This window comes from Rhipicephalus sanguineus, chromosome 4 (genome assembly GCF_013339695.2).
Source record: "Rhipicephalus sanguineus isolate Rsan-2018 chromosome 4, BIME_Rsan_1.4, whole genome shotgun sequence".
NCBI classification, from domain to species: Eukaryota; Metazoa; Arthropoda; class Arachnida; order Ixodida; family Ixodidae; genus Rhipicephalus; species Rhipicephalus sanguineus.
Genome location: NC_051179.1, coordinates 71,929,213 through 71,942,563, shown reverse-complemented (window position 1 = coordinate 71,942,563; position 13,351 = coordinate 71,929,213). Strand labels below are relative to the sequence as shown.

Genomic DNA, 13,351 nt, shown 5'->3' with positions numbered 1-13,351 from the left:
TAAAATACAATTGAAGTAGCCAGTGCAAGAGCTTCTGTGATTTCACCGGTGCCATTCAGGAAAAGGTAATGTGCTGGGGCAGCACAATGACCATAAGTTAGCAGTTCATATTCATTTAGAGCAAAGATAAACTTGGTTTAAACTATCAGCAGAGAATAAACCAGACATTGCACGTGGTGCTGCCACAACTTCATGCTGTAAACTTGCCGAGAGGACCCAGTAGGCAGACACTTGATGGAGTGAGTCTAAAAAAAGACTATGCCTAGGGTACACCCTTTGGTTCTGTGTCTATTTTTTGCAATGTGTAAGCTTTTCACTGGGTTGGTGGTTTTATGTGTGTCTTGAGCACTGAATTTTTCCCCCTTTTTTGGTGGTGATTCAACTCTCTTGGCCCCATATTAGCATTAGCCTATCCCCTTCAGTGGCGATGGCTACGTTTGTGTACGCAACTTGTTTAAGCTAGTTGTGTCAACTTGTGGTCAAGAGAGAGCAAGATACATTGGTCATTAGCCAAACTGAACCTTCTGCATAGTCTTGACTTGACCTCAGTGTGCTGCATACGACTGTAGCCGATCACTTTGGTGAAGACACTACGATGTTCGACGTGCCGCGTTCTAGAACCAACGTCAAAAGTACTACTTTTCTTTTCTCAGAGTGAACGCACTCAAAAAATAATTGCGCAAGCATTTGGAGCCTATGATTTCATTCTTTTTATGTCAAAATGGAGCATGACTGCAGAATAATGAAGTATTTAATTGCGTGCTAATTACAATTAATTACTAAAACTCACACAAAACAACGCAATACTCCATTTTCTTTCTTGGAATGTAGTACTGAGTGCCTTGGAACGTGAATTTGACATATTCGCAGACAGTGCATCATAATTCGTGACTGAAGAAGATATAGTCACTTTGGGAAGCTTCTGTACTTGTGCTGCTGTAGACTGCACACTGTGAGCAAAGATTGGAGGATATTTCTCTTGTTAAAGGGGTACTGACACGAATATTTTCAGTTGTCCTTTTTTTTTCCTCAAATGAAAGGTCAAGCCCTCAAGAGCTTAAAAAAGGTAGTGCTAAGTGCGAGTACACCCTGAAAAAGTCATTACAGTATGTTTTTAAAAGCTAGTTTCGGTTCCTACTGTACCCTCACAACACGGTATGAGCTTCTCGTCACGTGCTCGCACAATATACTATAATGACGTTTCCACGGCCGCTCCACACCATGGCTCTGTTGGTGACGCACAAGCGGCCATTTTGCAAGTTTTGAAGACGCACAAGCGGCCGTCTTGGAAGTTTCAGTACCTAACGTCGTCACAACTAGCCAAACTGCTGCGTGAAGTCACCAGAATTTGTACTGTAGCCTGACGTCAAGCTCGTGTTGAAGTCAGTAGGTGCGCCATGGCAAAATTGGCTTTAATATCAAATTAAGATATCCTATGAGCATTTGCTGAGCTTCACACTTGCTCGGAGCTGTCTCTGCATACAGGCGATTTGTATGGCAGAGTAAACTAGCCTTCGAAAAAAGGTGTCAGTACCCCTTTAAAGCAGTTGGCATCATTTCCTTCGTCACAACTTGTGAACATGTGAGGTCCATTTGATTTGCCTCCACTTGCTTATTTAATTCAGAGGGTGTGCCTCACGATTGGTTTCACCTGAGGAGCAAATTACTAAAAGCATTTCCTACCCTTGTGGGAGTGGCAGTAAGGGCTGGTCATTGCATGAGTACGAAATTGGTATTTAACTGCAAAGAACTGCCAGTTAATGAAGTGAATGGCAAATCAAATGGACCTTTGATCTAGAAACCCACAAAGCACTAGCAAGTTCCCACAACTAGTATTACTCTAAAACATCCCAAGTCCCGGAGCACAGTGAGCACTATTGCAGCAAGGTTTGCAGAGGCCTGTAGACCCAACTGCTAATAGGTCTCGCTGGGGGCCAAGGCATGACACGCTTCATAAACAAGAATAGAAACTGCACTTACTGTGATCAGGATATCGTGGATGATTTTCATTTTTGTTATGTGGTCGATCAGAATGGTGCCAGGCCTGAAAGGCAACAGGTCGTCCAAATCTCGCACTTCCAAAAAGCTGCGTAATACGGCTGAACACACTCACGGCTGCACGAAGAAGCCCAGGATGGCCACTTGAATCTGTGCATCCTCCGATTTCTTTGCAAACTCGACTAAGAACTGTGCCTGAAGTGAAACAAGGACAATTTCCTTAGTCGTCGACACTTCATACAAGTAAAGCTGTGCCTTAGGCAACAGCGCAAAATAGACAGGATCAAAGAGAAGGCAGACAGGACTTCTGCGCTGTTCCCAAAGTCTAATATGCCTTAGCAACTGGCCCAAAATAGGTATCACTCTTCTAAAGCTGTAAGAAAGCGATATCTCAAAACAAGTCCAAGATTGAAAAGATCTTGATACATGATGTTGAGTGCATGGAGCGGCAAGAAAATGTAGCGTTTATATTGACTATACCCAAGGTTCGGTCAACTTGGCTAGTACACTGCACATGTTCCAGCCAGTTCAAGAAGAAGGTGGTCAAGTGGCAATTGACAGAAACTATGTTAGTAAGTTTGAGATCAAGGAAGAGAACGAAAAAGAAGCAGAGTATTCAAAGCTATGACAGCACTGCTTTCAAGTGCAAGTGTATGTGCAGTTGACACTTTTCAGTTCACAAATACTGTGATCACAAGTTGTAACATGCACATTTTCTTAATTCTTTGAGGCACATTGGGTTAACATGTATGCTACCATGACTGACATGGTTCTGTATCAAATCAAGTGTAATAGTGCCACAGCAACACTGCGGGTCGATTTGCACACACTAACAGTTTATAGTAACAGAACTGTAAGAACTCTAGAATAGTGGATGTTTTGACTTTTCTAATGCTGCAAACACAAACTATAATAAAATGATGAATTCGTTTGATTCAGCACATTCAGGAAGGTACAGCCAGGAGCAACTTACCAGATTGCAACTTATGGAATGCAAAACATGCCAGTTATTGGACAGGGCATGAATCACTTGTTTCCTCAACTCTGGTGACAGAACTACTTCCACCTGATGGGCAGAAAGAAAAGCATCAACACAACATTAATAATCAGACACCACAACGGAAGTACATTTGGAAAACGTTTGAGCATATCTTGTGGTTCTATACAAAATATTTTCTCAAACTTTCCTAACCTAGCCTGTCCAATCATAGCAGGGCACTCTTTGCACGCATTGTTAGTCTGCCCTGTTGTCACTGTAATGGCTTTGCTGGTCAAGTCGTCACAGAATTTGTAACACCCTGCGAAGCAAACGCCTGTCATTTAGAGCGCAGTGCCGAGTCAGAAATTTGTTCTACACCCATTTATCCCTCTCCACAGATGCCTGGAAGTACCAGGTCAAACTAACTACTTATCACCAAAACCGTAAAGCCTACAAATTACGTCCGCTCTCCATTGGCCACAAAAGCTGTCATTGGTGATGTATGCGGCACTCGTATGACATCTACACTTACATGTTCCAACCTGAATCATGAATTTTCGTCATCAGTTAAATATACTTCAAAAACGTGATCAGAACACATAAGGTATCTGGAAATCCTGCATGCCAAAGAATAACACCTAGGTACTACAAAACACTTATACTCTACGCAAGTACCGGTGCTGTATGGGGTGACACAACGATGAAAAGGCGCAAGTCTGCCTAGTCACGATCGTTCCGATACGCTACGAAGCTGAAACTTGCCGCACCACAAAAAATTGCTGAAAGCCAGCGATGCTGTAACACGAATGACTTGTACCTTATCGATGGTAGTGAGCTGAGGCAGGCACCACTTCACAAGCTGCACAGCCAGGAAGACATGCTCGTCCCGACGTGAAGCGAGGAGGCCCTCTGAAAGAACACAGAGATGCAACTGAAACTCAAGATCACAGGTAAATGAGAAAGGCCAGAGTCATTTACGAGGCTTCCAATCTACTATAAGCATCATGAGAATCCATCATTACAGTTTTTTTCGCCATTCTAACTAGAAAATGTTGCATTATGAGCGGACTGCATTTCATTTAGGCAAGCCAGATTGTACCGTTCCAGAATGATGCAAAGCACTACCATGACCTACGATGAACTCCCCTGAGCTGCTGCTCAGTAATCGATTGCAGACACATCTTTTTGTTTCACTCTGTCTTCACCTCATCGGTACACTCAAGAAGAATTGACGGCTGCACGACCCATAACACTCACACCATGTATTACACAAAATGGCTGCCACAGCCAATTCTTCGAACTCGACATGTGTATGATCTTCATCGGAAGTAAAAACCAAGATGGTAAGTTGGGTGAGTTGGTTGAAGCTCATTTCATCGAAACAGCGCATTACAAGATGAGGGACAACAAGAGGGGTCCACAGGACATGTCCTGTGCATCCTTCTTCTTGTCTCTTGTCTTGTAACGCGCTGTTTCAGTGAAATGAATGTATAAACATTAACTACCAAGATGTAGCACCATGATTGCAAAAGAAAAAAAAAAGAAAGAGGTCCTAAGGCAAAGGCAGCGTGCTCTAGTGCAACTCCAAGCTTGACATTGTACCATTAAGTTTTTTGCAGAGTCACTGTTCAATGCAGAGCGACCTGTTTATACTGCCTGATTAGAAAGCAGCAAAGAATTCACATCTCACCATCCATGAGGCTCTTCCAGAACTTCTTGAAGCCCTTTGTGCTTACGACAGCTTGCAGGATCAATGTGCACACAGGATGGACGTTCGGATGGACAGCTGTTGATTTCTGCAATCCACGAAAAATGAATGAATACGCAGATGTCACAGTTATGCACGAACACGCGTGAACCCTACAATCTTATGCACACAAGTTTGCCTACTAGTGAATCAACCTTAGCTTGGTTATGACACTACACTCCTACAGGCATGGTTCAGAAACGCAAAACTGCTGACAAGTAATCCTGGAGTCATGTGGTTATGAATTTTCGCATCCACACCATATCTCTGACTGATAACGATTAAACTGAATGTTTCTCAATTCAGGAATACTTTAATGCATACAGGGATTATTCAGCTTGTTAGAGAAATTTAAGCCCTATAAGGGTAACACGTGGAGCTCTTTCCTAGTGGCTGGCAAATTAAGATCCCATATTCTACAGGGCACTCAACAAAACAACCAGCCCAAAGCTCACAGGTAAATTTGAGTTCATGTTTAGACTATTTCAAATTATTACTTACTCAGGAAGAGTTATTTTAAATGGCATGTTAGACCGTGTCACACGTTGATGTCTAACAGCCATGCAGTGGATTTAAACAATATTGCCATTTTTCTATAGCTGTTAAAATACAGAAGGCACAGGATGATAGCAAGAGACACTCGTGCTAAGCAGCAGGTATAATATGACGTAATTAGGTCATGTGATCTCACTATTAATGTGCAGCAAGGAAGCATCATATGACTAGCAGGATGCAGCTAGTATCTGTGATTATTAAAGGGAAGCTGAAATGGTTGTAGAATTCGGTAAAACTTTGTTGTTAACAAAAACCAACATTACTGTCGATGATGGCATAATTTTTTTCGCTCTTGTGGGAGAAGGACCTTTAAGATACGCGAAAGAAAAGTTCGTCTTGCTCCGCCCATGCGAACCTGCCGAAAGTGTGGGCGTGGAAACGAACTAACCAGAACTGCGTCATAGTTGGGGAGCCGCGAAGCACTGTCGTATCTCCAACGGTGGCCTCCGTAACTAGTTCCGGCTGCGCGCGTTGAGACTGATTGCGAAGGCCTTGCTTTGATGTTGCCGATGACGCGCACATCGAAGATGACGTCACCGTATTCGCTTAGAATCTCAAAAAGCCCCGCGGCTGCAGCCGCTGTTTTTTGCCAAGAAATGCTATTTGCATTCACTTCTGTGAACTCTTACATTGGTTTTCAAATTCAGCAGGGATCAAACTATGATTACACACTCGAAGGTCATTTTTTTTAAAAAGTGCTTCACCTTCCCTTTAAAGGCGACCCGCAGTAGAAGTTTCTGATGATTTGAGCAGCTTACCTGAAGTATCTGCACGATGTGTGTGTAGTTGGCCTTGTCCAGAATACTATCACAACCCCAATTCTCTTGGAGAAAAGCTCCATCCACCATACCCTACAATAGAAAATAAAAAATAGGGCGCCAAAGATGACAGCATTTGAGATTCTTACAATGATGACACCTGTGCGGTGTCAGCGAAGGTGCAGTTACCCTGATACAAAGTGTAACACTTTGCGGTTACTGCATGCAGCAAGGACATCGTCAAGTGCGTTTAGCAATACATACAATAAAGCTGATGTTTTAGGTTTTTAACCCATGTCATTAGCATACCAGACAGGTTTAAAACATAAATAGACGCTAAGCACGTTACAGTTTCTAATGGATACAGCACAAATTTGATCGATACTATATAAACCCCAGTTGAAGCATTTCGAAAGGCCCTTCACCAGGTGCCACTGCCAATTGTGTTTTCATACTCGAAATTCTAAAGCACCATCTCGGAAGCGTCTTACAGAAAGAAGATTTCATGTTTTTTGTTTTTTTTGGAAGCGTTACAAGAAGATGAATAGAGGGGTCATCGACCGTGCAGTTTATGATGCCAGTCTAGAATGTGCACTCAGTGGTGCAGGCTTTTGTGCAACCACCTTTGAGGTGAAACTGCTGCCCCTTTCTAACGTTGCACCCGACTATAGAGCTCTCCACATTGGGACATTCAAAGAAGTGCCTCTAGCGAAGGGCATGTGACTTTCACTCTCTCTCAAAAAAGAGCTCCCTTGAAAAGAAAGGTGAGCAGCCTTCTGCTTGAAATTTTTGGCCAATTTGCACTCCACACGGGTGTTTATTACTCTGCGGACATAATGACTACCGAGTGGCCTATATGCCACACTGGTTTGTTTGCAATGCATGAACCCGGTGAGGGGTTCTTTGAGTTGTGATATTGAAGCAAGGTTTGTGTGAAACGTGATAAGCCATTTTAACTGGGCTCACCGGGAATCTGGATGCTGCTTGGACCAGGACGTAGAGCTTGAGCGGCGTGCAGTCCTCCCAACCGCACGACAGCATTTCCTGCAACTCGGGCCACACCTTTTTCTTGAACTTCTTTTCATTCACCTGAAACGCAAAAGAGTGATCAATGCAGAGAAGCACTGCCAAGGAGCACTTGAGAAGGGCACTTCTTAATCATACAGAGCCCCCAAAATGGATGTAAACGTCTACAGAAAGAAGGCCTATCACATGCTATATGTTTACTTCAATGTGCCGCGATATTAAAATGCATTGGAGCTTTCCTGCTCGATTCAATGAAACTAACAAGCCATCTACGTCCCTTTCTACAGTCGGTTTAATTGATCTAGCATGTTTCATCGACAAGCTGGCGTGCCACCTTTGTCCTCAAAAACATTACATAACTCTCAACTGAATTTTCTCGTGGAAAGAATGGTGCTATTGCTAATGAGAAAAGCTAGCCGACTAACGCTAATAATAATTATATCTGGGATTTAACATCCCAAAACCCCGATATGATTATGAGAGATGCTGTAGTGGAAGGCTCCGGAAATTTCTACCACCTGGGGTTCTTTAACGTGCACCTAAATCTAAGTACACGAGCCTCAAACATTTTTGCCTCCATCGAAAATGCAGCCGCCGCGGCCGGGATTCGGTCCCGCGACCTTCGTGTCAGCAGCCGAGCGCCATAACCGCTAGACCACCGTGGCGGGGCAACCGACTAACGCTGGAAAAACCGTTTTTGTTTTCAGTATTTTTTTCAGAAAAAGACCGATTCTTAGTTTGTCTTGTCATATACCACGCCTAATACATCATGAACGCCTAACATTTACACTCGAGTATACGTTAAGATTATCTTCCACTTGTACATTAAAACGGCACGGTTTGCAAAACAGAAATAATAGTTTGAAAGAGCAAAGATTACTAAATGTATCACCTGGTTGAGGAGTTCCTTAAAGATGTCACATGCCATGAGCTGTAGATGACTGTAGCGCATGCCGAGATCCAGCACTTCCTTTGCAACACTGCCCGCTACTTCGACTGCCTTCCCAGAACGGACGAGGGCAGCGAGCGCGAGGCCGCGTGCCAGGATAACATGATTCTGTCCTAGAAAAATGACAGACACGGATACATTCTCATCAAATTCAGGTATTTGTAGACAGAGCACACAAGTCTACTAAACACTTACGGTGACCAGACCTAAAACGCTATTGTCTTTGGAAAGCAGACTGAGTTTTTGTGTGAATAGGAACATTATACTGCTACACCTATGGTGCAATGAAGGTGACTATGCAAATGTAGATCTGCTTTTAAGGAAGGCATAAAGAGAACGAACCGGCCTCTAGCATGCCGTATTAAATCCCAAACTCGGTAGTGCTCCTTCCGAACAGTGCTTTTCAGCATGCGTTTTTGACATTGCGACAACATACACAACTATCAGACAGTGTTTTGAGAGTGTTTATGAGCTTTGTTATGCTTGTAGCCACATTAAAAAAAAAAAGAGGCTCTTACTTTTTCATCATAAAGCAAGATAAAATCATTATATGTAACTTTGGTATTGCGTGTTATAATGTAATTACTTCAGCACAAGTGTTAATTAAGAATTAAACTGTTGCGAAAAACGAACAATAACTGGAGCAAGTGTTTGTCAGGGACACATCTCTGAATAATTAAGAAGTCATACCTCCTTCGTGTCTTCAGGGAGGTATTTCAGGATGCAAGCTTGCACTTGTTCCGCAGTGGCACCGGGGAAAGCCCTGAGAACCTAGGTATCACAAAAAAAAAAAAGACGAACAGGGAGTTTGAAGTAAATCAGGACTCACAAACATCGGGTGCTTTGTTTTCGTTTTTATTCCTTCAAGAAGAGCGCTGCCCAACACAAAGCCAGATGTGCCGTTAGAAGAATATGTTCCAAAGTTGACGGGGTGAACTAAAAACCGGAGTTTCGTGTCGCGCCGTTACTTGTAACGGAAATGTGTCATCTTACCTCCACGAGTGTTGCGGCAAATCCAACGCGGGCACATTTGCGAGTCGACGGAAGGCCCTTGATCAGTCGATCGATCGTGTACTGCAGTTTATCGGAAGAGTCAGACTGAAAATGAAATAAAGCGTAAGTGCTTATGAGTGCTTGTCAGGCTGGTCAAATTGAAAGCATCGAGCTCGCGCGCCATCGTCCTCGCAAGTATGCAAGAGCGATCGTACGGCTGCCAGCAGTTTTGTTTATATCGAGAGTGCCAAAGAAAGGTGCAGTGTTTCTCTAGTCACGAACTCTAGTAACCAGAGACGCAGCACTTCTAAGATGCGAACCGGTATACCTCTTCCGATGACTTGACCAACTCTTTGATGACGGTTTCAGCACCGCTAACGCGACATTCTAACGTTGTATCAGCTAGTTTGTAGAAAGCGTCGAGAAAGCGACTCTTGTGTTGCCTTTCAGCGTCGTTCCCGACAGCTTCAGAATCATTCCCGTGCATTTCGCGGCTGTTTTACACACACCGCAACAAAAAACACGTGCAACTGGCTGCCTGTCTGCTAGCGTCGTAGTGTGTTTGTCCAGAGGGCTCTGCAGTCGCTACGCATGCGCCAGTGCTGGCCTTTTTGTGAACTAAACAAAGGTTTTCACAAATTTATTCCCATGACCTACGTTTCTTATAATTTCCTCAAGGTTTCTCAGTAGTTATAAAAACCGATTTCAAGCCAGAATGCTCCTGATGGGTTGTTCAGATGATGGTATGGTTATCGCGCGAATTTCGAAAGCTTCGTGTAGTGGTTCTCTTTTTGTGTCCTTGGCACACACTGTCCGAGTGTTTGTGAGCACCGTCATGGCTCCGAGAAAGTTCCAGGTCTTCGACTTCAGCGACTCGAACACGAATATACAAGCACTGACGAAGAGCTCATCGCCATCCTACAAACCAGATACCTCTGCACATCCCCTATCGGTGAATACCCAGACATCGAAGGGGATGAAATGACGATCTGAACCGGCCCATTACGTAAACGAACTACAGGCAGAACTTGCTATCATGCGCAAGAATACAGCCCCCGGTCATTACAACTCGGGCTCTTTACAGCCCATGCTCCAGCAAGTAGCCGACTATTTCAACTCGTGGCAATGGGTACAATGATGGGGAAAAAATCCCAGTAATGTTCCTCCCTAAACCAGACAAGGTCTTAACTCCCGAAAATTTAGAACCAATATCACTAATTACGTCTTGTCTTGGGAAGCTTTTTGAACGACTAATCAATACACGCCCACGCGGTTACCTCGATCATACTCACCAGCTCCTTCACAAGCAGTACGGCTCCCAAGCCCGCCTAAGCACAGCCTACATACTCCTGCAGCGTTATCATAACATATCTACCTTCACCCCGACAAGACCCAGCCTAGAGTCATCACATCTTAGAGTTGCACTTGATAATGTCCTTCATTCGGCCATACTCGATCATCGCCCTGGTAGACGCTAATAACTGCGACACGCGTGCCTTCAATTACATTCGGACAGGCCGAATCAAATTCCAGGAATTCGCCACGCTTTATGCACGGACGATGTAAGGATCTTGTCCATTGCTGATGCCAGATGTCGAATACAACCTCCAGACGGCTATCGACACAGTGCATTCCTTTGTGGCATCAAGGGGGCTAGAATGCCTGCCAGGCTGCCTCAGACAAGTCTACATATGCGTGTTTGTGCCACATTCCTGGAGAGGCACAAGCCTTTCTTGTACCCGTACGTGGTTACAAGTGGACATTCTTCCCATCCCTATCCGGAAGGAAATCCGCATTCCCAGGTTTCATTTATGCAGTACCACATGCAACAGAACAACCGTAAGAAGCAGGCTGCTAACAGCTGTCACACAAATATGACCCGCGTGACCAAGCGAGTACTTCCAGTAACCATGGGCTGAGAGAACTCGAAACCATACGACTTGTAGAAGCCTTTATATGCTCCAAATATGCATGCGTGCTCCCATTCGTCCCACTCAAACGCACTAGAAGAAGATCGTCTGGATTCCGTAAATCTTACACGCTCGCCTTGAGCCTCCCACTCTCTACTGCAAACGACCGACTGCAGACTCTGCAAATCTACACTACTACACAGGAAATCATACACGCGTAGAGAGTCGCCCGTAAAGTCCAACTCTAGCACCCCCGCAGGAAGAGACAACGTTACCCGCCTCAGCATTTTGCCACCGGTGACAGTGCAAGACCGCCATGATATCCCACATGACACGCTCCCACATCATAGTCAGCTCTCTCCCGAGACACATGCACCTGACTCACGATCAAGACGGGCGCGCTCTTCGAGCTGAATATAGTTATCAAGAACATGGGTTCGCCAGCGAGATACTCTCTATATGTTTCGCAGCTGGAACACGTCGGGACCCCTTCACAAGTTTGTACTCCTAATGACCAGGAAACACTAACAGCCCCAATCAAAGTCGTAGAAGTCACTATGGCAGAAGAGGCTGCCAACTTGCCATTGCCTTTGCCATCTCCGCCCACACCCTCACGGACTCGCAGGAGGCCTGTTGGAACTGCATGCGTGGTCGAACATGCAAACAGGCCCAATTCATATCATGAATATATATACTACATACACACATGAAAATAGGTAGGGACTCTCTGAATGGAAACCATATATTTCCAGCCACATCTCCAGCTGCAAGAACCATGCCAGGTTCACTAATTAAGAGAACACATGTGCCTAAAGAACCTAAGAGAACCTAGAGACCCTAGGTTCACTAAGAGAACCTCCCAGGTTCACTAAGGTAGTGTGGGCTTATATTTGGAGTCAGGGGCGTAGCCAGAAATTTTTTTCGGGCACCTCCGTTGCTTTGAAGTGGGGTTCGGGCAGGGGGATGTGGTCGAGTGCCATGGCAAAAAAAAAAAATTTCGGGGGGGGGGGGGGGGCACGGGCCCGGTGTGCCCCCCCCCCTAGCTACGCCCCTGTTTGGAGTTCACCGTTTAAGTGTAACCTATACTGGCGAGGCACTCGTAACAAGCTGTTTTAAATGGCCCCTAAACCACCTCCGATGATGTTTTTAACATTTCAAGTGAAGCGCGCATCGAGTTGATATTGCCGTCACGATCAACAATGCCAAGCGCGGCAGCGCTACGAGCAACGGGCGCCCCACAAATTCCAAGAAGCAATCCCTTCTCCTCTCCGGGCCTTTCGGCAATGCTCAGCTCTGAGGTAGGGCACTGGGCTCCCACGCAGAGGCCCCAGGTTCGAACCTCGTTCCATCCTGAAAATGTTTTCTTATTTCGTTTTTTTTTTATTTCGAGCGATAGTGGTTACGGACACCGGCGGCGGCGGCGGACAACCACGGCGTCAAAAACGGCCCTTGTTGTGATCTCATAACAGCTTTTTCTGTAAAAAATTTCTGCCTACGCCACTGCTCTCAAGTAGTTTTGGCTGCTTACGCCAGGAATGCTTTTCTTTTTCCTGAGGAGGACACACTCAAAGCACTCACATCGTTTCATTCTTCACCGCGCGCTGGTGAGTGAGTGAGTGAAACAACTTTATTCGGTCCACAATAGACGCGTTCAGCGTCACCGAAGCTCGAGTGCACGTGGGCTCAGGCACTCCCCCGCTGTGGGGCGCTAGTTTCTTAACGATTTTAGGCGGGCGTTTTGAAGTGACGCTAAAGTTGGTCCCAATTAACGACGCCAACATTAATTACACGATACGTTAGAGAATTTACGATTCAATTTCGGCATTACCAGACACAAGGCTACAAATTATGGTAAAAAAAAAGTCACAAACAAAAACTTCGCTGTCAGCGCTGCAATTTGTACCAGTCGAGTTTACTGCCGTGGAAAATAAAGAACGCACAAGGAGTATCTAGGAATGGCAGTGGACAATTTATTCAGCGGAAATTTACGACACACCAGAACATGTCGTCAAAAGGAGAAACAATGTTATTTAAATAAACACTCTGTTTGGTCACTGCTGGCAGAGCACCTCTTCCAGCGCATTACTACTGGAGATTGCTCTCGAACAACAGCTCCAGAATGCCACAGCTAATAAAACGGTAAACTGCATGGGAAAACAAATTAATAGACTTGTTCGAATATTCTATCGAACATTACGATTTCTGGCATTCGATTCGGCTTGAATTTTAGTATTCGATGCATTCCAAACAGAAGGACGTTCCTCGTGTAGCCCGCCTGTAAATGTGGTTTCACGGCAACAATAGCCGTACTGCCGTGAAACCCTACTTTCAGGCAGAATTCTCAATGCCGTGAAGCAGCACCTTAAAGGGACACTAAAGACAAATATTAAGTCGACGTTGTTTGTTGAAATAACAGTCCAGAAACCTCGTAGCGCT

The 13,351-nt window shown here is 44.8% G+C and overlaps 1 protein-coding gene across 1 annotated transcript in view; it reads right to left on the bottom strand.

Moving 5' to 3' along the window:
• LOC119390237 (myb-binding protein 1A-like protein) overlaps positions 1 to 9,583 on the bottom strand; it is a 40,991-nt gene extending 31,408 nt beyond the window's left edge. The window contains exons 1-11 of the mRNA XM_037657808.2: positions 9,334 to 9,583; positions 9,006 to 9,110; positions 8,703 to 8,783; positions 7,956 to 8,120; positions 7,004 to 7,126; positions 6,038 to 6,130; positions 4,668 to 4,773; positions 3,795 to 3,886; positions 2,972 to 3,064; positions 2,114 to 2,193; positions 1,981 to 2,044 (exon numbers count right to left, since the gene is read on the bottom strand). Coding sequence (XP_037513736.1) covers positions 1,981 to 2,044; positions 2,114 to 2,193; positions 2,972 to 3,064; positions 3,795 to 3,886; positions 4,668 to 4,773; positions 6,038 to 6,130; positions 7,004 to 7,126; positions 7,956 to 8,120; positions 8,703 to 8,783; positions 9,006 to 9,110; positions 9,334 to 9,492 — 1,161 coding nt within the window. The 5' untranslated portion in view covers positions 9,493 to 9,583. The remainder of the gene's footprint in view (positions 1 to 1,980; positions 2,045 to 2,113; positions 2,194 to 2,971; positions 3,065 to 3,794; positions 3,887 to 4,667; positions 4,774 to 6,037; positions 6,131 to 7,003; positions 7,127 to 7,955; positions 8,121 to 8,702; positions 8,784 to 9,005; positions 9,111 to 9,333) is intronic.
• Between the last annotated feature and the right edge of the window lie 3,768 nt (positions 9,584 to 13,351).